This window comes from Gigantopelta aegis, chromosome 6 (genome assembly GCF_016097555.1).
Source record: "Gigantopelta aegis isolate Gae_Host chromosome 6, Gae_host_genome, whole genome shotgun sequence".
Taxonomy (NCBI): domain Eukaryota; kingdom Metazoa; phylum Mollusca; class Gastropoda; order Neomphalida; family Peltospiridae; genus Gigantopelta; species Gigantopelta aegis.
In genome coordinates this window covers 93,348,151-93,375,767 of record NC_054704.1, presented here as the reverse complement: position 1 = coordinate 93,375,767, position 27,617 = coordinate 93,348,151, and the positions used below count along the sequence as shown (strand labels likewise).

Below are 27,617 nucleotides of genomic sequence, written 5' to 3'. Positions count from 1 at the left end.
CTGCTGTTTTTAAATATAGACTCAAGAAATATTTGTTAAAATAACATCATTTGTACATATGTTAAATGCTATGTATGTATTTTCTGTGTGTTCATAAATGTATGTATTGTAAATCTGTATTGTTTGTACCTGAGGGCCTCAGGGGAGATCAGCTTTTTGCTAACCGAATTACCTTCACTCAATAAAGAATTTATTATTATTATACTATTATAAACAGAACAGTTGCAAAATAACACTATATTCTCTTGAAAAAGCGTCCCCCTAGATATCTCCTAGATATCTTGTGCCCATCTACTATAGTATCCCCACCTCCATACACATCGTTCCTACGGGCCTGGTGCACGTGCTGCCAAAACCGGTGAGTGCTGGTAACCTCCCACCTATGAATAATTAAAAAACATCTAAACATTGCTTTATCAATTATTAATTGCATGTGGAAAATTCCCCGATGTTAGATGGAAAGTTTTCCAAACGGTGACAATACAGCACAAAGCCTATTGTTTATGCTTGGGTTATTTTAAAATGCTTCGCCAGTGTTATGTGTCAGGGATACATATATACTCCCTACAAAAACTCCCCAACATTGAGCAACTTACGGTTTTTCTTTATCATATCTCACCATGCCGACTTATTTGAACAATATCAGTACTGTATCACACCGCCCTGACCGTTTAAGAGGAGCCGCAACTCTATCTCCTATTCGCTCTCCTGATACTAGCTCAAGGAGAGTAATTGTTTAACTATCCTTAGCATGTGAAAAAAAACCCCGTACTACCAAAGAATAAAATATCAGTATTCAAGATGTTAGGGAAGCAATTAATCACTCCTGTCATTTATTTATCACGGCGAGGTCTTTCAAAACATCCTAACATGTCAGTACCATAAATCGAGCAAAGACGGACGGGCATCTATCGCATCAAATAATTAAATAATTCAATAATATAATACGTATCATGTGGATCAGAATTGCTTTATTGTTTAGGGGAGTATACAGCCAGAACATTTAATGCATACGAGATGTGCCGAATTCAGTTAGTATTAGTAGCACACGGCTCGGTGTAAGAGACAGGTGTGTTAAAGGTGCGTCCACAGCAGGTGTCAGTAGCACACGGCTAGGTGTAAAAGACAGGTGTGTTAAAATTGTGTCTACAGCAGGTGTCAGTAGACAGAGATGGACGACAAACAGAAGAAAGAGAGTCTCCAACTAAATCCTCTCCTGTCACGACAGCATGGCGTTGGAGACGGTGTCGACGTGGGGGTCGAGTCTGACAACGAAAGAAAAGAGAGGGGGCAATGGGGAACAAAGCTGGATTACATACTATCAATGATCGGTTATTGTGTTGGATTAGGAAACCTGTGGCGGTTTCCATATCTTTGTAACAGAAACGGAGGAGGTATGTTTAATATAATTATAGTAGTAGATAATACTAATAATAATGATGATGATGATGATAATGACAACGACGCCGACGATGATGATGATGCTGATAATGATGATGGCGATAATGATTTTTTTTTTCAACAACCTAGCTAATATTTCTGAGCAAAAAAAAAAAAAAAAAAAATCCCCGTATAAATATTCTTCTGTGTTGAAAATTATTAGCTAGGTTACCGAAAAACTATTTTAAATCTAGGAATAATTTGCTGATGTCACAAGTGATATTAGATGGAACAGAATTAAAGTGCACTTAACTAAACTGATTTTAGTAGGACAAATTTTGTTTCATTGTAATCCAATAGTAGATATAAAATATGTAAATAACAGATTTGGATATAGCAATTTACTTTATTCGAGATTAACTTTGATATCGGTTTATTGTCCCAGAAGAAATATACGTAGAGAGAGAGAGAGAGAGAGAGAGAGAGAGAGAGAGAGAGAGAGAGAGAGAGAGAGAGAGAGAGAGAGAGAGAGAGAGGAAAAATAGGAAAGACAAAGGAGATATTTAAATAAATATAGTTTGTTTGTTTTGCTTAACGACACCACTAGAGCACATTTATTTATTAATCATCAGCTATTAGATGTCAAACATTTGGTAATTTTGACCTGTAGTCTTAAAGAGGTAACCCGCTATATTTGTTTCATTAGTAGCAAGGGTTTTTATATGCACCATCCTACAGACAGGATAACACATACCACGACCTTAGATATACCAGTGGATGTTCATTGGCTGGGCCCACTGACGGGTAAATAAATAAATCTTAAGCCCTGGAGGACAAGGGATTCGCAAAGAGGGGAGCGTCGCGCCCAATCCAGTCCGCGTTCCAACAGCCGGGTAGCCCAGTTCGGCTGATCCGGATTTCCATGGGACGGAGGTTCCGGGGGAGGGAGGCCTCCTACCAGGCATTCTATCGGCCCAAACCGCCTACGCCCTAGCGCACCCAAACAGCACCCTACCACGGCGTCCCCCCCCCCCCTTAAAAGTAATAAAATGTTTTATTATAAGTTAATATTATAATATTAAATGTTATCTTTTATTCCGTTCTGTTCCGGCCTGGTTACAGCAAACGAATGCTGTTCAGTAACTATTGTTGGCTGGTTTACAAAGCTTAGATTTATTAAACAACACTCAGACACATTACAATGTGCAACAAGAGGACAATATACATAACAAGACAAGAACGGGCATGACAAGAACGGGCGTCGACAGAGAAGTTCCCCGTGGTGACTATTCACAGCTTTGATCCCAGTGGACGTTTGGATTGCCGCCAATTCCATTTTCACGATGTTTTCTAGCATTTTATTTTTATTTTATTATTTTAAAAATTATTATTATTATTTTGCTTCCTCTACTTAGGCCTTCTTCAGCGTTTACTGCTTTTGACAATAGCCCACAGTTCGGAGGCCATCATTTCAAGCGGAATAATTTATTAATACTTGACAATACCAATTATGAAAATCTAATTACTGTAGTTGAAACAATAATTTGTTGTACGTTATGATTTATAACAGAAATAAATCAACGCATTGCAAATGTCGTGAGATAGTTGGTTTCTAGTTTCTAATAATACAGTACTAAAATATGTCCTTGTCTATTTTCACGTTTATTAGATTTGTAACCCCCCCCCCCACCCAAAAAAAAAAAGAAGAAAAAAAAAAGAGAGGCATTTGAGACAACGTAGTTTGAGATGCAGAAAGTTTAAAAAAACAATACAAAAACCCCCAACAACAAACAAAACAAAGAAGAAAAAATATACTTCGTCCATGAGTAATTGCGCATATAGGTCAGTATTTATATTGTTTCAGGAAATTTATTACAGAAGCAGCATATATATCAGAATCAGTGTAGTTAATCATATATAATATCTTATATATATATATATATATATATATATATATATATATATATATATATATATATATATATATATATATACACAGTTGAATCTCGTTGGCTCGAACCCCGTCGGTGCTCGAGGAAGTGTTCGACCCATCGGGTAGTTCGATCGAACCATTCGGTCAACATCGGATATTTAGAAAGATAAATTAGATAGGTGTTAGGACGTTTCGGCCCCAGTACATGTTCGGCCCCTAATGCAATATACGGCGATCTAATGTTCGTGTATACAGATATATGCTGTAATTGGTATAGTAACACTTTAGATGGTCACATACACCGGTAATAATATAAATAAAATATAAATTTGTAACATTAATTTGTCGAATAACATTCACTGCGCGCGCGAGCGCACACACACACACACACACACACACACACACACACACACACGCGCGCGCATACATACAATAGGCCTACATACATATTATACACCGTGACACGCACACACATACACACATAAACATATATGTCATCGCGTTCATATAGAATATCACTGATAAATGATATGGTAATAAAATAAGGAAGCGAAACTTACGTTTAGTATGTTTAGACTTTCATGTTTGTATATTACGTTTTAACATTGTTTCACTAACGATTCAAGCGGTAGAGAGTGATACAAGACAGAACTTACCTAACCAGACTAGCTTCAGGAATTGTACATCCATATGTGTTTTTTGCTGTTTCTTTTAAATGCTAGAACACCGAGTCCAGGACAGCTTGGTTGAACTTTAATGGGATATAAGCACGAAAATAAAGTTGAACTGAACTGAACTAGAACATGTCTTAATGATGCTACTTTCAATTTACCTACCGGCCTCGGTGGCGCAGTGGTTAAGCCATCGGTCTCCAGGCTGGTGGCTACTGGGTTCGGATCCCAGTCGAGGCATGGGATTTTTAATCCAGATACCGACTCCAAACCCTGAGTGAGTGTTCCGCATGGAAAACATTCTTTGTGATCGTACTTAATTTCTGTACACATGTAACCCCTACTGACTTCAAACATCAGTGGTTCCAATTCTAGCCACATGTAAAGCGCCCCTATTATGGGAAGGGTCTATATGGAAATATAATTAAGTAGAACAAACGCAAAACAATTTATTGCAATTTATTAAATTTTTATTTACACAAACAAGAAAATCAGTTCATTTTCATTTTTGGATTATCAAAGCTAAATACAGTTTTGGTTGGCTCATATTTATTCTTTAACACTCGGATATTATGTTAAATTAAAAATAAATAATAATAATCACAAAAAGAGAGAAAATAAGAAAGAAAGATAACGAGAGAAAGAAATTACAATACTTACGATAAAATTTAATAACAAAACACAAGTGACTGAATAATTTGATTTATAAAACAACAATAACCGGGGCCGAAACAACTAGGGTTATGGGGCCGAAACGTCTGGAGCCGAATGTGTAGCGAGGCCGAAACGTCTCGAAAGCATTAGATACATATTATTCGAATCCGGGTCGTTTCGCCCTAAAACTCTGCGTTGTTTCGCCCTTAGTCCTATTCACCCAGGATTGGTGCGCCCTAAATCTCATTCGTACCGAGTTGTTTCGCCCCACAAAATAAATATATTTATTGTAGTTTTGAAGTATTTTTCTTCAGTTTATTCATAATGAATATGAAAGACAGAAAATTACCTAATATTTGGTAATGAATAATGACATTATTCATTAGCAAACATTAGGTAATTTTCTGTCTTTGAATATTAATGCTTTATCAGCTGTTTACTTTCTGTCAGCTGAAACTAAGCGAAATCAACATACCACACTCGGCGTTTTAACCTCAGCTGAGTATGTAATATATTTAATAAGAAACCACAACACATCAGTAATATGCAGTGTGAATACATTGTCTGTATATTATCTAAGGCCTGTACGTATTTCGTGTATATAGAGGTTATTACCAGAGTGGTTTTCGGTATCGTCAATATAATATATTAGGAATAAAAATTGTATTATGCGAGCCTCTGGCTATATGCCATAAATATCACATACTTTGATTGCGTATTATATATATGATAAATGGCTTGATTAAATGATACTGGAAATAAACAAAATTATAATATTTTTTTTATCTGTAAATAAAAACACGCAATGTGTGACATCTAAAAATCAACGGATATAGGACAAATCAATGAATAAATGTACTTTATTAACAAAATAAAAATTAGTGCGAATCGAAACATTGGCGAAACGACTCGGTTAGAGGTACGAATCAACCCTGTTCAAACCGACTCGGGTGAACTAGTAATAAGGGCGAAACGAACTATTACCATATTATTTTGGTAACTGCAAACTTAAAAATTTCATCAATGTGTTATATAAAAAAATATCAGAGTGAAAGGATTTATTAGGTTTTACTCCGATTGTGCGATGCAGAAGTCCTTGTCGGTGATGACAGCTGAGTACCTCGCCCCTGGTTTTATTGAAAACTGGTCTGGTAGACGTATTCAGGTGGTTTTCCATTTGATATTTGACAGATCACCAGTACCAGAAATATAGCTAATAACACAGATGGGACCGATAATTTAGTTCGAGCGAAGGCTTATAGTCGACCCTAGGCGTGTTTGACCTCGTGGCTTCGTTTTTGGTTCGAGCGTTGCGGTGTGTTCGACCCTTCCGAGGTCGAGCAAACAAGATTCTACTGTGCGTATATATATATATATATATATATATATATATATATATATATATATATATATATATATATATATATATATATATATATATATATATATATATATATATATAGATGCATGCTAGTATATAAAGCAGGTAATGTTTTCACTCACCATAGTTTTAATATTTTTTGCATTTCCAATAGTTTAGGGTCATAACTGAGTTCACAGATTCGTTCTAACATGACAGGGAATTTAAAACATGTGGTTTAAATTCAGTTGACCCACCCCTCCCATTTGGGAAACTAGTGGTTGATTCCACCAATCTGTATCTAGTGTCTCGTCTATAGCCACTCCCGAGGAGATACTTTACTGGACAAGCATCCATGTAACAGTCACCAAGAGGACTCCACTCAGACTAGTTTACTAAATCAAAACTGGCACAGAACAGAGCTCAGTGGAATAAATATAGCTGTGATGACGTGCATCCATCAATTACTGGCAAAATAGTGATGATATCAGGTGTTCGAGAAAAATGAGCATATCGTGCCCCACCGGTGGCACCCGACATAAGTGCTGCCACATCTGTCAAGTCCGACACTTCATCTACAACCATGAAAAAATAAATGTGCAAGAGTTTCACCAAAGAGATGAAAATGTATGCACAAGTTCAAAATATGAACTAGTACCATGAATTATTTTGGTCAGTGATGCATCGTATTTAGTAGATATAGTCTCCAAATGTCTACCATAAAATTTCTGAATGCCCCCAGGAGTCCCTGGACATCATAACCCTGATAGAACAACTTCTGTGCCAGAATGATATGGCATTGTTTGAAATCTGCATACAATGAGAATGCCCTAAGGTATCGTAGATGCTATGATATGCAGACACCAAAAGCTGGATCAGAAGGTATATTCCTCGACATAATGGAAAATGTACCATCGGAAAGTTGAAGTCATTCCTTTTGCCACGCAGCTTAATTTGGAGACCATTGTCGCTTTGAATCTCTTTGCATAGATCGAGGTACGAAACTGATTTAATCTTGATGCACCCCTAAGACAAAGCGGGCAGCTTAAAATTATTATCAGATAACATTAATTGTGGATATTAAAATATAACCAAATGGATCGAATACCCTCAAAACATAGCTAGCAGTTGGTTTCAGAATGATTGTTTTATGTGATGCATTAGATTAAGATATTGCAGCGATTTTGGTAGCAATGTTTGATTCAAGCAATGATATAATGCCCCTGTGTTAAAAAGTGAGTGCATGAAATGAATTCCTCGCCAATAAAAATTTGTTTAAAGTAACATTGTTTTGGGTAAAATTGAATGTAAGATAAGGCCACCTTTTACTTTTGAGGCCATTTATTTTGGACATCTTGGATTTAAATTATGATGCAAAGTCTCATTTAACAAAAAGGCTGTTATAAACTAATTCCTAATCCCATAATGTCCTTGTTCTGACTGTTTTAGTGGTAGCCATTATGGATTTACATGCAGCTGCAATATCTTGATTAGCTGGGGGTAGTTCAAAATTAATCCCTTGTCCCCTAAACCACTGTCATAAGCAGCAATAGTTCAGTTTAGTTATGTTTTGTTAGCCACTTTGAATGTTTTAAATATGCTCAATGGTGCCAAGTTTGAATTCTTCTGATCCCCAGTCAGTACCTTTCAAAGATGCAAAAACCACAGAACAAACATATATTGCGACTTAATAACAGGTTTTTTTTAAATGAGAGGTTCCGTTTATTGAATAACAAATAAATAATGTAATAAAGTAATTTATTATATACATAGCAATGAAATATATCTACAGAAACCATAAAAGTGTTATTCAATGAAAAGTCATATTTCCATTGTATTTTAGTTACATTAAAAATATGCAAATCATATATATATATTAAATATCTTCCTTGTAACTTATTGCGATCTGATTATTGAGGTGAGTGTCGCTTCATCGTTTTTACTTTTATGATTGTCAATGCAGCTGATCGTATTTGAAAAATAAAACGAATTAATTTAAACAACATTATCTATAAAAAAATGTATGCGAAGTGTACTGTCGATAAAATATCTAAAACTGTTTCGGTACGAAGCCAAATAATGGTGACACAATATGCTGTCATTGAGTATAAGCTAAAATTTCACTTCGCGTTTGATTCACTTTACTTTTTAGTTTTTTGGACTTGCAGCAGTATTATTAAATAATTACTAATTTAATAATTAATTAATGGTAATTTTTATTCATATTTCTTTTAAAAAGTCCGTTGTCAAGTAAATTGTCCGTTGTCAAGTTTCTACCAGAACAAATAGATCTATACCATGACGTTACGTGTTTTCTATAGCATATGATTAAGAAAAAGCGAAAGATATTATATACAATAAACAGACCATTTCATAGTTTCTCGACTACAATTTTTATGTTAACTCGTGATGTGTGAAAAACATATTTTCACTCATTGCTTCGCAATTCGTGAAAATATTGTTTTCACACATCACTCGTTGGCATAAAAATCGTATGCGAAACCCCACATGAAACAGCCTGTATGTATTTATTTAGTTTCTGTTCTTTTACCTACACACACATACTGCAGTGTAACAAACTCACCATATTATTGCGTAAATAAAGTATTGCTATCTACGGAAGCGTATTAGTATGCGTTCGCAATTTTCGCAGCACTTTGTTCTCAAAGCTTTCTTGATATACTGTAATTATACTGAAATAATGAATTATGATGGGTGTAAGTTAAAGTTTGTTTTGTTTAACGACACCAATAGAGCCCAGTGATTTTTACAGGATGACGTTATTGTAATACAGGTGTTGTGAAACTTGGATTGTTTTCTGGGGTCTCGTTGCATGTATAGTCCTGTTCAGAATAAACTCGTAGAAGAACGTAAGATTCTAAAGTAAGGTATTGCCTGGTACGGCCCTGCTGCTGTGTTGAACCAAAAGAAAAAAAAGAGTTAACAAATGAGAGAGACAAAACGGACTTGTGTCGATATTTTGTTATTGATATTGTTTTAATTCCAGGCGCCTTCTTGATCCCGTTCCTCTTCTTTCTCTTGGTCTGTGGTCTGCCAATGTTTTTCCTCGAGGTGACGATCGCCCAGTTCTCTGGAAAAGGACCGACTCGAGTGTGGGACATCTGTCCGTTATTAAGAGGTTAGTCGCAGTACAGGATGACAAAACCCCGTTAGTTTGTTGCGCCTGAGCCAGGGGTAGATTCGGGACGTTGGGAGGATGGGGTGGGGCGTGGTTTAATTGAACGATTGGCCCTAAATATAAGCGAGGAACAACAGGGACAATGCTGGTGGAATATGGAGTCCCATTCCTCATTTAAATCTCCAGCTGAAGACTGAAATCCCCCATCACTATAACTAGTACTAAACCAAATAACATCTGGCTGGGTCAAAGTTCAAGGTGCATCTAACGTAGTACTGCCATTGGTGATAAACGTGAGAGTGTTTGTTGTGATAAAATGCTGTTTCATCTGGCCAGTAACTTCTTGTAATTTAATTTGAACTAGTGTCAATATACTATCATTGTGTTTGGAACATAAACAGGGTCCTGTTAAATATAGCCTGACTTTTTTTTGTGCGGAACAAGGGTAGTCATAGACTCTACCCGTCATCTCTGAAATGAGCAGCTTAACCCCCAATTGTTTTCTGAGTTACTTTAAGAGTGAAATGTGGTAGTATTTATATCCACGTCTGGATTTTGTTGAGAGAGAGAGAGAGAGAGAGAGAGAGAGAGAGAGAGAGAGAGAGAGAGAGAGAGAGAGAGAGAGAGAGAGAGAGAGAGAGAGAGAGAGAGAGAGAGAGATAGATTGCTGGGTGGTTGGATAGTCCGTCGGTCGGTCAATTAATTAATTTATTTATTTGTCAGGAGTTGGAGTTGGAATGGTGATGGTGTCTTCGTTGATATCGATGTACTACAACATGATCATCGCCTGGTGCATCTACTACATCATTCGCTCGTGCAGCACGATGATGCCGTGGATGACGTGCACAAACTGGTGGAACACGGCGCTTTGTGTGGAGGAAACAGCATCAGCGACGACCTATGTCACCAACGTCACTAACGTCAGAAATTATTCTGACCACCTGACTAATGTAACCTTTCCTATTGGTCCTGTGGGCAGCAACGTCTCGGCTGAAGCTGATACCGGTGCTGATGCCTGGAAGAACGACACACTTTCACACACTTCCCTGGAGGAATTCTGGCAGTGAGTTTTAAATGCTGCTGTTCTTAAAATATTTTAATATTTAAGCATTTAGAAAGGATCATCCAGGCCTAAGTTCAACCAGCCGTTTTTCGCTGAATCCGAATAACAAAATCGTATCTCAACACGAGGCAGAGTCGAAAGAATGTTTTCGGCATAGTCGTGATTGCTTCCACAAACGTTTGCAAGCTATTTTGACTGGTATACGCAGTGGTCATTCGGTTTAGCGTGTTAGCGTTTAAAACCAGTCTAGCAAGCGTTAGCGACAAACAGCTGGCTGAACTCTGTTTCGTACCTACGTTACTCGCTGGTCAAGGACTACCGGGTTGTCAGAACCTTCAGGTGTTTTTTTTTATTCGCGTTCACAGATAGTTTTCAAAAATCAAAAGTCTATTTATTCTGTTCACAAATATATATAATGAATTTTATCCTACAATCCCCACCCCCATGTTTGACTTAACGCCCGCGTCACTCGCATTATCCTGGATTTAGCTCAGTCGGTTAAGCGCTCGCCTGAGGTGCTTGCGTCGCTCGATCGAATTACCTCGGTGGATCCATGCAACTGATTGGTTTTTGTCTTGTTCCAACCACAACTGGTTAAAGACCGTGTTATGTGCGTTCGTGTCTGTGGGAAAAGATTCCTTGCTGTCAATGGAAACAATGTAGCGGATTTCCTCTGATTACTACGAGTTTGGCATCCAATAACCGACGATTAATTAATAAATGTTCTCTAGTGGTGTCGTTAAACAAAACAAACTTTAATTTTATCCTGGCAAATGTTTTACTTCCAACATCAAGTACGCCCCCCCCCCCCCCCCTCTCCCACCCTTTCAATGTCACCCCACATACTTTGCTTTTACAAAACATTGTCTGATGAGTGCCAGCCAGTGCACCACGACTGGTATATCAAAGGCCGTGGTATGTACCACCCTGTCTGTGGGATGGGGTATATAAAAGATTCCTTGCTGCTAATCGAAAAGAGTAGCCCATGAAGTGCCGACAGCGGGTTTCCTCTCTCAATATCTATGTGGTCCTTAACCATATGTATGACGCCATATAACCGTAAATATGTAAATGTGTTGAGTGCATCGTTAAATAAAACATTTCTTTTTTTCTTTTTTTTCTGATGAATGTGCCCAGGACAGAATGTTTAAACCATACTATCTAGGCCGGTACGGTGATATTGTTTTGATTATTATATAATTTGTGTATTATGAAGTCATAATTATTTAATAGTTATTTAATCAGAATCTTATGCTAGAATCAGAATTTTATGCTAGGGTCAGACTACCAGTTGCCAGAAGAAAGTTGGCCAACGATCTGCTGTCACTTCTGTGACGCCCAGTTGTTAGTATGAGCGGTATGACAACTCGATTCTCGTCGTATAACTCATTAGTTTTTAATCTGAGGGCACCCGTCGTAAGTCGGAAGTTGAGGAAACTACAACGCAACCGTCAAGTTGTCCAACTTTGTGCTGACAATTGGTAGTCTTAATCTAGCATTAGTTGACAATTTCAGGTACAACACTCTGCGTATTTCGGGTGGACTGGAGGAGGTGGGTGAGCTACAGTGGCATCTGGTTCTCTGTTTACTGGGGTCGTGGACCATCGTCTTCTTCTGTCTGATACGCGGGGTCAGATCAGTCGGAAAGGTAAGAACAGAATACACATTTCTTAAGGTGACGCCACACGATTCGAGCGCATTGTACGAGAATAGCCACGAGAATAGCTGATTGCGACAAGACAGCTTTCATCAACTTCTGTGCAATCGGCTATTCTTGTACGAGGCATTTGTATCATTTGGCATCACCTTTTCACACCCATACGAGAGATCACACGTATCTAGCATTTTCGTCTCCAACATACGTTGGAAATCACTTGTCCTTGGTTACTGTATGGCGATGACCCGATAATCACAGCCATACCATCTAATACAATGAGCACTACCGAAATTGAATACCTTACTCTGTGACGTATAAATTAACCTAAAACAAATTGATCTGTAAAGCAATGGCCATTAATACGTTTTAGTTGGAAAAGACGTCTAAATGTATTTTAAACCTGTGGTTTTTTTTAGTATATACATGTATAATCGGGTGGCGGGACGTAGCGCTCACTTGATGCGGTTTAAGATCGATCCCTGTCGATGGGCCCGTAGGGCTATTTCTCGTTCCAGCCAGTGCGCCACTACTGGTATATTTAAGGCCGTGGTATGTGGCATCCCGTCTGTGGAATGGTGCATATAAAAGATCCCTTGTTACTATTGGAAAAATGTACCGGGTTTCCTCTGTAAATGTATATGTCAAAATTACCAAATGTTTGACATCCAATAGCCGATGGTTAATACATCAATGTGCTCTCATTTCTTAAGGAGACGCCACATGATACCCATGAGACACCCGATTGCGATAAGACAACGTTTAAGATTTCATCGACTGCTATACAGACGGCTATTCTTGTATGAGGCACTCGAATCGTGTGGCCTCGTCTTTACACAGCCATGTGAGAGACCACCCGTTGTAGAACATTTTCGTCTCCAACATACTTTGGAAATCATTTGTCCTTTACCCTACAGTGATGACCCGGTAATCACAGCCAAACTATCTAAAAGAAAGAAAGAAATGTTTTATTTAACGCAGTCAACACATTTTATTTACTGTTATATGGCGTCAGACATATGGCTAAGGACCACACAGATTTTGAGAGGAAACCCACTGTCGCCACTACATGGACTACTCTTCCAAATTATCTAATGAAATAAGCACGATCCCCGTCGGTGGGCCAGTAGGGCCATTTTGCGTTCCAGCTAGTGCAAGACCACTGGTATATCAAAAGCCGTGGTATGTGCTATCTTGTCTGTGGGATGGTGCATATAAAAGATCCGTTGCCATTAATGGAAAAATGTAGCGGGTTCCTCTATTAATATATGTCAATATTACCAAATGTTTAACATCCAGTAGCTGATGATTAATAAATCAATGTGCTCTAGTGGTGTCGTTAAACAAAAACATATTTTAATATGTTACGTAAAAACGTGTCTGTTAGCGTTAGATAGATCTTTTGTTTAAAAATGTATCCAACTCATTTTCGCTCGTTAGATACGTTTTGTAACAATGCGTTATAAAATGAATAATACCTAACGGCCACCAATATATGCCCAGTTCGGATCTATACCTATTGTTCTGATTCGTCATTGCCAGTATGGCACTACCCATTATTATGACATTATAAGTTGCATTGGCGCTAATAATACCTTTCGTATCACATGTTGTACATCCTTAGCTATAACTCGAAAATGAACTTTTAAATAGTGCGACTGCCTTTATTGTACTGTGTGGAGCGATCACCGGTGCCGAACGATATATAAAAATAATTAATATTTGTAAATCTTGATAGCCACCAAACTAAAACAAGAATAAAACCGCAACAAGATGTCGCCACTCGAAACTCGTTCGATTCGAAATATCGTAGAAACCGTAATCGACTGAGGTGGGATTTTTATTGTGTAGGATTTGTGTTGTAACCCAACCCGAATGTTGCCATTCAGTATAGTTCGGCTTACTCTGACCGAGCGTCAAATCTCCCGAGAACCAGGGACGCGTTGTACAAGCTCAGCGATGCTCAGGGCTAAGAGAGAAATGCTTCGCTGACAGCGTTGTCATTACACAATGGAAGATGATGTTTAAATTAATTTTCAAAAGCTAACCATTATTCTGTTTATCGACAATCGATAACAATATCACGGCGTGTGAGTTATTGATGCATGTAGCAGGAAGTTCAACATGAACAAAAGTAAAGTTTGTTTTACTTAACGACAACACCAGAGCATACTGATATATTAATCATCGGCTATTGGATGTCAACCATTTGGTAATTCGTAGTCAATAGAGGAAACCCGCTACATTTTGTTAATGCAGCAAGGGATCTTTTATATGCACCTCCCACAGATAGGAAAGCACACGCCACAGCCTTTGACCAGTTGTGATACACTGGTTGGAACAAGAAAAAACACACAATCAGTTGAACGGATCCACTGAGGTGATTCGATCCTGAGGTGCAAGCACCTTAAGCGAGCGCTCAATTGACAGAGCTAAATCCCGCCCCGAACATGAACAAAGACAGACAGCCAAGTTACTTTCTATTTTATAGGTTGCCTTGGAAATTGCAACGATCAATAAAAAAAACCAAGTTTTTTTTTACGTCGTTTTGCTCCAATTTTTATATAGGCCTCTATTTAGCACCATACATTTTATGATACGTTTTTAAAGGAAAGTATTCATTTGTCATATTTGTCATGATGATAAACTGATTGCAAATACCGTTTTGCAGTTGATAGTAGCCCAGCGGTCGGCTTAGGGTCGATCCCCGTCGGTCGGCTCATCAGACTATTTCTCGTTCTAGCCAGTGCACCACGACTGACATGTCAAAGGCCGTGGTATGTGCTATTCTGTATGTGGGATGGTATATATAAAAGATCAATTGCTACTAGTGGAAAGATGTAGTGGGTTTCCTCTCTAATAATGTCAAAATTACCAAATATTGGACATTCAATGGCCGACACGACTGTTATAACAAAGGCCGTGGTATGGGCGGGTCGTAACCCAATGGTAAAGCGCCCACTTGATGCGGTTTAAGATAGATCCCCGTCGGTGGGCCCATTGGGCCATTTCTCGTTCCAGGCAGTGCACCACGATTAGTATATCAAAGGCCGTGGTATATGCTATCCTGTCTGTGAGATGGTGCATATAAAATATCCATCGCTTCTAACGGATAAATGTAGCGGGTTTCCTCTCAAAGACTATATGTCAAAATTACCAAATGTTTGACATCCAATAGCCGATGATTAAATAAACCAATGTACTCTATTGGTGTCGTTAAACAAAACAAACTTTAACTTTTTTCCAATAGCCGATGATTAATAAACCAATGTACTCTAGTGGTGTCGCTAAAGAAAACAATGTTTAACTTTTTAAAGGAAGCCTGTTTACACCAGTAGCATAAACGAGCAACATTTGATGTATGAAGCTGAGAGAGACGTTGCTCCATAGGGCCGTCGTACATCGTCTAACGTGTTCCATCGGTGCAAAGTGAATACACAACATACAGAGTACATAGAGCAATGACTACAACACACCGGATAACATATTAATAATTCAAACAAATCGAATGAACATAATTATTATCGTCTATCTATACATATCTCTATCGTATATTATCTATATAATGCATTATTGATACCAGGGTCTTGCCTGTGATGATCAGAACAATACGAAAACGTTACCATAATTGTTATTATTCCAGTATACATACCATTTGATTATGTTGTGTTAAAATACTTCAGGCGCGAAACAACCCGATTGTTCTAATGGAACGACTCTGGTGAAACGACTCAGGCGAGGTGGTAACAAGAGCGACACAATATGTAATATATTGTTATTGCAAAGCTGTCATTTTAAGTGGAGTTTTTAATCCATAATTCCAGCTTAATTTCACTTAAAAAAGGAAAACCTTCTTGGAAGTAACACAAATGTTCCATTTCTATGCGCAAGATAGTAACACAGAGTAATTGTTCCTGCGTTCTTATTTTCTGACAAATGAAAATGAAGGACAGAAGTCACAAGTTGTTTATGTAGTTTCTATTTTCCTTTCCAACATCAAACATGATTAACAAATTAACAACATGGTGATACAGATAATATACAAGTCAGAGCTCTTGGGTGAATGACACACAGGTCTCCCGATAGTGTTGACATTGCTTATGTTGCATAACTGTTCTCTGATCTTCCAGTAGAGTTTGTGCTTTGTTGGAGAACTTCAAAGCGTGTGAACAGAATCTGTTCTCCCTGAGTCTATATTTAATGGGTAAATTATCTTTATTTATAACACACATACAAATCACGTATTAATGTAATATGTAGTTGTCATGGTGTAGTTGTCATGGTGTACTCGTTCAGACGCCAGCTATACCCGTGGCATTGTGTCTGCGATTGCTCGTCACATATTTAATTAATGCTTCAAACTAACTGGTTTCATTGGCAAGTCGCTAAGTAGATACCACGGCAGACGTCAGATTACCAATTAACTAATTCTAATTAATGCACTTGTAAAAATAAATATATAAATAGTATTGTTATAAAGTTGAAGGCACTGTGACAGTTATCCCTCGTCGAAAGAAAGACACGTCCTCGTGTAGAGAATATTTTTGTTAAGATAAAGTTTGTATACAGTGCTTAAAATAGTTGTCCCGCGTCCGAAATCTTGTATCACAAATAAACTGTTTCATCTGTCAGACACGTTTTTCGCTTGTACCGTAATTTCGTTGAGTCAGTTGGTTAGCGTTCACGTGGTCTCAGGCAATGCTCACTGCAAGACGTTTCACCCATCAGATAGGTCTTTGGCTGTTACCATTGTTCATATAGCGTATAGTGATAGCGTTGACTTCGCCTGAAGCAGTTGTAGATGACAGGCAGTTTATGTCGAGTTCGAATCCAGGCACTGTTGCTGATGGTGGTGTCGTCTATATAAACGTATACATGGTTTTGGCTACGTGAATGTCAAGCTTACTTTCTAATATCACTTTAGGTATCTCAAGATTACTAATTTATACGTATGATGTTTGGAGTATTTATGACAGTGTATGTGGTTTACATCATAGTGAGCATTTAGATTAGAACATTTTAAACAAAGTATTTTTAGTAGACGTATATGTAGATTTGCAGGACATTCACAATTTCCTTTGTCAAATAACAACTTACCGTTATGAAAGACCTTGTCACTTGAGAAGGTCCTTTTTTTTTTTTCGTTGACACGAATATTTATGCATTTCTGTTGGTCCGACTACTCTGTAAGTTCTATTTCTTTAAAATCTTGATTTAATCAAAGTTATTTTTTGAAAGATTGTGCTCGTCTCAATTCGTTCAGTTGTACTTGGCTGTAATTCGCTGTAGACTCAGGTCGATTGTGTTGTAATCGCATCGCTGTAGAGTCATGTCGATTGTGTTGTAATCGCATCGCTGTAGAGTCATGTCGATTGTGTTGTAATCGCATCACTGTTGAGTCAGGTAGCTTTTGATAGTACTCGCTTTCCTGTAAAGGTTAGGTAGTTCTTGGTGTACTCACATCGCTGTAGAGTCAGGCAGCTTTTCATGGTACTCGCTGTGCTGTAATAACTGTGGCACCAAACTTAATGGTTATTTCTCTTCGTGGCAGTCTACGGTGGCAATATTGGTAGCGTGGAATACAAATCAAGAGTTTTATCGCAAAACGCGATGAACGCCACTATACACACCCAATCCTAAAAACGTTTTATTCCAAACCACCATAAACACTACGTCAGTTTCTCTGCAATCTGCGATATATCCTCAGACAATCGTATCACGTTTTGCTGAAAACTGAATTTGAACTTGTGTCTGAGTGATGTTCACACAATGGTTTTTAATATGGCTTTTATCGCGTTTTGCGATGAAACTCTAATTTTAATAGTTCCTCTTTGTTGGTTGGATCACGTAAAATGTCAGTCCACTTTCATAGAAACTTGTTTTTACCAGTAACCTGGCATTTCATGAGTATGCTAGCCACGACTTTTTGTTTTTTGTTTTTTTGTTTTGACATAAACATAATTATATGGATGATGATAAGATGAATGGTGAATCTACAGTACTTCCATTTCGGTATGGGACTATTGACAGAGCCGTGTCCCTTGTTCTCTGTCAGATGAGCTATCTCAGTATTACCCGAGCCCGGAATACACGAATCATACAGTGTTTGTCAAGTAGTTATTTCCCATTTCGGGTCAAACATTCGAGGGAAACCCATTATTACATCCGATACCGACTTCCTTGTGTTGGTATAGGGCACATACATCATAAACAGTAATCAATGCATCCACCTGAGAAAAGCAAAAGTGAAAGACCTGGTCTTGCTGCTCATCAAACATCTTCAGGGGATGTTAACAGTACTTTGCTTTTTTTTCGAACCCCCCCGCCCTCCCCAACAAACTAGATGGCCAGTGTGGTGTGCATGGAACTGCTACCCTGATGTAACCTGTGTCTTTACCAATATGATACTCAACTCTTCTCTTACACCAAAGTAGATACAGATGGTTCAAATTTCCAGCTACTGAAACACATTACAGTTATCTTGTATGATAAATTCAGCGATCTCAAAATTGTCAAAGAAGCAAGGGGAAGATAATAGAAACCATTTCATTTCAACCAGGATGCCCGACTGCAGCAGTCAAATCAGGTTGCCTACCAAGATGAATTATGGATCACCAGTGAACAGTTACCAAAATGTACCCACTCGGTGGAGGGGTGGGGATGGATTTTTGATAAAGACAGCCTTTCTACCTGTAGCCTCCAAGACCTGCAGTAAGTTAAGTGGGTGTCATCCCATTACGTCTACGTCTACGTCTCCATTGCAATTGGTCTTAAAGATAAGATCATAGCATTACCCGCATAATAATGGACAAGTCGGTACAATCTTTACTTCTGCGTTTGGGTGCTTAGTAAATGGATTTGCTTAAAATTACACTACCGATCTTCTATTCGTTTGGGTCTGTTAGTAAGAATAGTAAAATGGGTAAAGTGTTTAATTATATTAACTAATATATTAAATAATATGTCTCTAATTTGTTTTGTATTTGTTTAAAATATCTTGTGACTGATTAATAATGATGTTATGCAAGGCGTATTCCGGTACTATTTTATCTCGTATTAATATTAAACTCGGATAACATTGACACTAATCACACAATGACATTCAAACTTTCAAACTATTCCTCGAGTATTATTCACTAAAATGTAAATTAAAATGTGATGTTTTCTAATAGTTGTATGTTATTCTTATATCTTTCTTGTTATTCTGTTAAAGAAATGTTGACTGATTCAAATGGGTGTAACCGTTAGATGATTAGCGATTCAGTCGTTAGTTTTTATAATTTATTTTATTGTTCGACCAAATGGAATTTTAACGAAATGGAAGTGAACCGTTAAGTGTAGTTTCAAGTCTCAGGTGATACGGTAACAGAAGTGTTGCACTGGAGTGTACTGAAATATATTTGTTACTGTGATAATTATAGTTTTAATTAAGAAAAGTCAATGCATGTGCAGTGGCGTAACAGCAAAACATCTTCAATAATATATACCTCTGCATATTGCAATTATTAATTGTGTTAATCTATCCCGTGACTACAATATGTTACCGTATCTATTTTCAAGTACGTTCTCATGAATTAATTGACTGCATATCAAAAAGGGTAATCCACGGAGAGCCAGCAGCGGGTTTCCTATCTAATTATCTCCGTGGTCCTTAACCATATTTTCGAAGCCATAATGTTTTGAGCGTCGTTAAACAAAACATATATTTTTTCTTTGTACAGTTTCTTCTTAAAGACTGTCTAAAACAACGATAATACAGCAACAAGCTGGTAATTAGAACTGGGCGGTATACCGTATATACCGTTCGGTATCGGTATTATGTCAATACCGATTTACCGTACCGAGCAAATTTCAAAATACCGAAATTTCGGTATTGAAAAATATTTCCCGTCATTTAGTAAAGCACTAATAATATATCTGACGAAAGCAAAATGGGTTGGTATAAATCAGACGAGAGCCTTGTGTATAGAATTTAATTGTATTTAGATGAAATTAGCGGGTGAGCCATAACAAAGCCGAGTATACCGAAAATAGCGCTTGGTATCGGTATCGTGTCAGTACCGAATACCGTACCGATACCGAGGTAAATCCCCCCTCACCCCCCCCCCCCAAAAAAAACCCCCCCAAAAAAACCGATATCGATACCGATCCTCGAATTTCAATACCGCCCAGCTCTAATGCAGACGACATAGTGTTATCAGCGGAAAATGAATTAGATTTTTAAAATTGTCTGTATGCATTGTATGAATATAATATAAAATGGAGATTATGTGTAAATATTGAGAAAACAAGTTATGGTATTTCGTAAAGGCGGTAGGCTATCAATTGATTTAGAATTTAAATACGGTAATTATCCAATCGAAAGTGTACAGAGATTTTTATATTTAGTGTTATATTTACAACAGGTGGATCATTTACTGATATGCAAAATACTTTCGTGGGACAAGCGCAAAAAGGAAGACAGACAGACGGACAGATATCTTTATTTACGTCTCACCTCATATACATCATAATTACATTTAAAATAAACATATTAAAGTACATAAGCCATTCCATAGGGAATTATGAGAGACGATATATACAATAAACAAAAATTTACATTTATACTAAATTTAAAAACCAAAGATCCCTTGCTACTAATGGAAAAATGTAGCGGGTATCCTCTCTAAGACTGTCAGAATTACATGTTTAACATCCAACAGCCAATCATTAAAAATCAATGTGCTTTAGTGGTGTCGTTAAACAAAACAAACTTTATTATCTTTCTTATGATTTCTCCATATTATTATGATTATCTTCTTGAAAGACAACCGATAGCCAAATAAATCTCTTGGTGTAATGGTAGATCATTAACTTGTAAAGGTAGTAAATAGAATACATATTCCGTCATCTTTACCACGCATCCACAATTATGCAATGGTGTACAAATCAAGCGGAATAGACAACTAGAGTTGTTTCACTCTCTAATAATAGAACACCACATAAGGCATGACTTAGATGGCGTTGGCATTTAACGGTATTGACCCTAAATATAAAATATTAACCCCCCAACCCCCCCCCCCCAAAAAAAAAAACCCCACACAAAAACAACAACAATTTGGAGGAGGGGGACGTGGTAAAGCGTTCATCTGATGAGCGGTCAGTCTAACATCGATCCCCGTCGGTGGGCCCATTGGACTATTTCTCGTTCCAGCCAGTGCTCCAAGACCGGTATATTAAAGGCCGTGGTATATGCTATCCTGTCTGGGATGGTGCATATAAAATATCCCTTGTGACTAATGGAAAAATGTAGCGGGTTTCCTCTCTAAGAATATGTCAGAATGTGCTCTAGTGGTGTCGTTAAACAAAACAAACAAACACACTTTTACCTTTTCTTTAAATAGCCGTTAAATTGCGCACTAATGACAACTTGCTTACATGATCAATATTGACAAATAGTTTGTGATTCTAGTCATTCTGTAGTCCGAGTACTCTGACTGTAAGAGAGCTAGACCGACATCTGAACAGTTACGAACGCTCGCTAACCGCCAGAGACCAATCTATATGCATTCTGCGCAATCTCTGCCAACCAAACGGTATATATACTATGTTAATGTTCCTGGAATGGGACAGCGTGCCCAAATGTACCCTAAAGCAACTTTAATGCACGTTATGGCACGTTGTGCGACAATTGCAGGAAATCGGCGTAAAATGGTACGATTTTGGCGAATGCACGTGAAACTTGAGGAAAAGACTGGGGTAGTGATGGGTATTTAAAGCTGCAATGCTCGCAATGATGCCTCATTTCCATTTCGACGTAGACGAGTTACAAGATGCCAAGACTAAGCCTGCCGAATCGAAACATTGCAATAGGCCGCCTCCAGTTAGGTGAATCGCAGTCAGCAGTCGCACGCCACATGAACGTCCATCAGAGCACCATTTCACGTCTCTGGGACAGGTACCAGCAATTTCAATCAGCTGAAGACCGGCTCAGAAGTGGAAGACCTAGCATAACAACTGCAGCACAATATCGCTACATCCGGGTTCTGCACTTGCGTCACCGACCTGCCACAGCAACGAACACTGCTGGACGCATACCTGGTTTCAGAAGGGTGTCTGCACAAACCATTCGGAACCAACGTGGTGCACGAATGTACAGGGGTGGAACTTGGGAAACTGGCGGCAAGTATGGTTCAGCGACGAGTCCAGATTTCCTTCTACAGCGAAGTGATGGACGACAACGTGTTTACAGACGCCGCAATGGACGTTTTGCCAACAACTGCGTCACCCAAGTTGACAGATTCGGTGGAGGGAGTGTCATGATGTGGGGAGCCATCTCATTCACCGGCAGAAGTGAACTTGTGTTCGTACAAGGCAACCTGACAGCTGTACGCTACCGGGATGAAATTCTTCGCCGTCACATCCTTCCCATTTTGGATCGACAGAGAGAACGGCACGTGTGACAATGGGTTTCCTACAGAATGACAACATTAATGTGCTGCTATGACCATAAAGATCGCTAGATCTCAACCCCATTGAACATCTATGGGACGAAAAAGACAGACGTGTACACCAGCGTGACCCGGAGCCTCAGACGCTTCTGCAACTGTCACATGCACTGCAGGAAGAATGGGCTAGGATTCCACGTGCCCGGATTCAGAGACTCATTCAGTCTATGCCAAGGAGATGTCGCGCAGTGATTGCTGCTGCTGGTAGCCACACGAGGTACTGATTTCAGCGCCCTCGTGCGACGCTGTTTGGTGACGAAAACGCCTGTCAGTCCATAGCAAGACCTTTGTCACATACTTATGTCAAATTTGACTGTGATATGATCATAAATAGCGAAATTATGCCACTTTGTATTAAAGAGATAATTCCATTCATATTTCGCGAATGCGTTTCTTTTTTGACAGAGTATGGTATGGCAGTGACGTCCTGTTTATCACCCCGGAGCAGCCAGACATACGTCTTTAGATTGTTGAAAGGAGTATGTGTGTCATTAGTATGTTTTGTCAAACATAACAAATGATGTTCTCGCCAACGTGTGGGTAAAAAAACATTGTTCATAATGCATTTTGTTAAGTTGAAGGCACCGAACGAGTTGGAGGACTGCCAAATCCACTTTGTACTGACCAAACACAGAATAAGCAGGTTTTTAAAAAATATATTTAAAATTTAAACTGGTCGTTCAACAACAGAATTGATAAATATGGTAACCATGATGTGTGGCGTACGGGGAAGAGAGGTGGGGGTTGGGGGTCAGGCTAGTCTATTCTGGAATCGATAAGCGAGTTGAAGCGTGTTGACGTGTCTTTCAGAACCATAACCAATGGGGGTCGGGGGGGGGGGGGGGGGGGGGGGGGAGGTCGACCGACCCCCTACCGGTGGCTTTTTTTAATAAGCCCCCCTCTCAAAATCCTAGCTACGAGCCTGTCTTTTCATTTTGGATGTACAATCATAAACATTTCATATTATATCAACAAAGTGTCACATGTAAACTTTGCTTTGACAACCAAATGAAAACAAACAGATCTATATGTTCATGTAAACGTTGACGTCTGATAAACTATTTTAAAATACAAATTTGTGCTATTTAACTGTCGAATACTATTTACAGACCTAGCTTTTAAACACTACTACTTGTTGTTGTTGTGATAATCGATATGGACGTCACTAACATTTGGTTGTTTAGATTATCCGTTTCCGTACATCTAATGTTTCTGGTCTTCCTGGTGTTTGTAATGCCGCGAAATGGACGTCCGAGAAGTAATGGTTGTAGAGACAGACTTTAGTCTATTTTTAGAAGGTATATCTCCGTTTTACCGTCGCACCATCTTTTTTTTTATAAACCCCCCCCCCCCCCCACACACACACACACACACAAAACCCCCACCAAAAAACAACAAAAACAAACCGACATAAAAAATTAACACAGAGACAAAGAATTTAGTTTTTTGACATTACAAACATGGATGATGATGAGATTAATGGTGAAGATTCAGTATTTCCATTTCGGTATGGGACTACTTGACAGGGCGGTAATCCTCGCTTGCTGTCAGTACGGTTGAGCTATCTCGGTATCACCCGAGCCCAAGGTACACGGAACCTACAGTTCATGCCGGGTAACCATCCCCCATGTGGGGTCATACACTCGGGAGACACTTCCATAATCACACCTTTGAAGTGGGTGAAACTCAGAGTATGCGGTCTTACACCTACCCATTGAGCTTAGCGGTGCACTCACTCTGGATTGGGGCCGGTACTGGCATGAACAATTCACCATTGCCTCAGGTGGGATACGAACCCAGTACCTACCAGCCTCAAGTCCGATGGCATAACCACTACAGCACCGAGGCCGGTCCGCCAAAGACTCTTTTTTCGCTGAGTTATAACTTTAATGAGATGTGTTACCGGTTTGTAGATTAACTAAACTTAGTGTACATATTCACCTGCTAAATCTAGTCTGCCACTTTAAACGGATGACCAAGGAAGGCTTTTGGACTGGTATGCATATTCAACAATATTTAATGCACATTATTACTTAATATCAACAGGAATATTGGTATATTTCATTAATAAAACGGTAAAAATGTGAAACAGCCATTTTGAATATTCAATAGTTACATATTTATTACAAAAACAAAATACATAAATAAGTCCAAAGAGAACTATATTACACCACCATTCAGTAGTGTACTGTATCCACTATATTACACCACCATTCAGTAGTGTACTGTATCCACTATATTACACCACCATTCAGTAGGGTACTGTATCCACTATATTACACCACCATTCAGTAGTGTACTGTATCCACTATATTACACCACCATTCAGTAGTGTACTGTATCCACTATATTACACCACCATTCAGTAGTGTACTGTATCCACTATATTACACCACCATTCAGTAGTGTACTCCACTATATTACAGACCACCTGTATCCACTATATTATTCAGTAGTGTACTGTATCCACACTATATTACACCACCATTCAGTAGTGTACTGTATCCACTATATTACACCACCATTCAGTAGTGTACTGTATCCACTATATTACACCACCATTCAGTAGTGTACTGTATCCACTATATTACACCACCATTCAGTAGTGTACTGTATCCACTATATTACACCACCATTCAGTAGTGTACTGTATCCACTATATTACACCACCATTCAGTAGTGTACTGTATCCACTATTATTACAGTGTACTGTATCCCATACACCACCATCAGTAGTGTACTGTATCCACTATATTACACCACCATTCAGTAGTGTACTGTATCCACTATATTACACCACCATTCAGTAGTGTACTGTATCCACTATATTACACCACCATTCAGTAGTGTACTGTATCCACTATATTACACCACCATTCAGTAGTGTACTGTATCCACTATATTACAGTGTACTGTATCCATTCAGTAGTGTACTGTATCCACTATATTACACCACCATTCACTGTATCCACTATATTACACCACCATTCAGTAGTGTACTGTATCCACTATATTACACCACCATTCAGTAGTGTACTGTATCCACTATATTACACCACCATTCAGTAGTGTACTGTATCCACTATATTACACCACCATTCAGTAGTGTACTGTATCCACTATATTACACCACCATTCAGTAGTGTACTGTATCCACAGTAGTGTACTGTATCCACTATATTACACCACCATTCAGTAGTGTACTGTATCCACTATATTACACCACCATTCAGTAGTGTACTGTATCCACTATATTACACCACCATTCAGTAGTGTACTGTATCCACTATATTACACCACCATTCAGTAGTGTACTGTATCCACTATATTTCATCACCATTCAGTAGTGTACTGTATCCACTATATTACACCACCATTCAGTAGTGTACTGTATCCACTATATTACACCACCATTCAGTAGTGTACTGTATCCACTATATTACACCACCATTCAGTAGTGTACTGTATCCACTAGTGTATTATCCACATTACACCACCATTCAATAGTGTACTGTATCCACTATATTACACCACCATTCAGTAGTGTACTGTATCCACTATATTACACCACCATTCAGTAGTGTACTGTATCCACTATATTACACCACCATTCAGTAGTGTACTGTATCCACTATATTACACCACCATTCAGTAGTGTACTGTATCCACTATATTACACCACCATACAGTAGTGTACTGTATCCACTATATTACACCACCATTCAGTAGTGTACTGTATCCACTATATTACACCACCATATTACACCACCATTCAGTAGTGTACTGTATCCACTATATTACACCACCATTCAGTAGTGTACTGTATCCACTATATTACACCACCATTCAGTAGTGTACTGTATCCACATATATTACTGTATCCACCATTCAGTAGTGTACTGTATCCACTATATTACACTATATTACACCATTCAGTAGTGTACTGTATCCACTATATTACACCACCATTCAGTAGTGTACTGTATCCACTATATTACACCACCATTCAGTAGTGTACTGTATCCACTATATTACACCACCATTCAGTAGTGTACTGTATCCACTATATTACACCACCATTCAGTAGTGTACTGTATCCACTATATTACACCACCATTCAGTAGTGTACTGTATCCACTATATTACACCACCATTCAGTAGTGTACTGTATCCACTATATTACACCACCATTCAGTACTGTATCCACTATATTACACCTGTACCATTCAGTAGTGTACTGTATCCACTATATTACACCACCATTCAGTAGTGTACTGTATCCACTATATTACACCACCATTCAGTAGTGTACTGTATCCACTATATTACACCACCATTCAGTAGTGTACTGTATCCACTATATTACACCACCATTCAGTAGTGTACTGTATCCACTATATTACACCACCATTCAGTAGTGTACTGTATCCACTATATTACACCACCATTCAGTAGTGTACTGTATCCACTATATTACACCACCATTCAGTAGTGTACTGTATCCACTATATTACACCACCATTCAGTAGTGTACTGTATCCACTATATTACACCACCATTCAGTAGTGTACTGTATCCACTATATTCCAGTAGTGTACTGTATCCACTATATTACACCACCATTCAGTAGTGTACTGTATCCACTATATTACACCACCATTCAGTAGTGTACTGTACTATATATCCACAGTAGTGTACTGTATCCACTATATTACACCACCATTCAGTAGTGTACTGTATCCACTATATTACACCACCATTCAGTAGTGTACTGTATCCACTATATTACACCACCATACAGTAGTGTACTGTATCCACTATATTACACCACCATTCAGTAGTGTACTGTATCCACTATATTACACCACCATCAGTAGTGTACTGTATCCACTATATTACACCACCATTCAGTAGTGTACTGTATCCACTATATTACACCACCATTCAGTAGTGTACTGTATCCACTATATTACACCACCATTCAGTAGTGTACTGTATCCACTATATTACACCACCATTCAGTAGTGTACTGTATCCACTGTACTGTATCCACTATATTACACCACCATTCAGTAGTGTACTGTATCCACTATATTACACCACCATTCAGTAGTGTACTGTATCCACTATATTACACCACCATTCAGTAGTGTACTGTATCCACTATATTACACCACCACACTATATTACACCACCATTCAGTAGTACTGTACACTATATTACACCACCATTCAGTAGTGTACTGTATCCACTATATTACACCACCATTCAGTAGT

The 27,617-nt window shown here is 38.4% G+C and overlaps 1 protein-coding gene across 4 annotated transcripts in view; it reads left to right on the top strand.

Annotated features, from left to right (window-relative positions):
• Positions 1–1,066: 1,066 nt before the first annotated feature.
• LOC121376041 (sodium- and chloride-dependent glycine transporter 2-like) overlaps positions 1,067–27,617 on the top strand; it is a 106,752-nt gene continuing 80,201 nt past the window's right edge. For 2 of the 4 annotated variants that reach the window (XM_041503812.1, XM_041503810.1), the window contains exons 1-4: positions 1,067–1,394; positions 9,006–9,137; positions 9,861–10,200; positions 11,716–11,848. In XM_041503812.1, the coding sequence (XP_041359746.1) occupies positions 1,172–1,394; positions 9,006–9,137; positions 9,861–10,200; positions 11,716–11,848 (828 nt within the window). In that variant the 5' untranslated portion in view covers positions 1,067–1,171. The remainder of the gene's footprint in view (positions 1,395–9,005; positions 9,138–9,860; positions 10,201–11,715; positions 11,849–27,617) is intronic. The other 2 variants (XM_041503809.1, XM_041503808.1) reach the window with 2 other exon arrangements.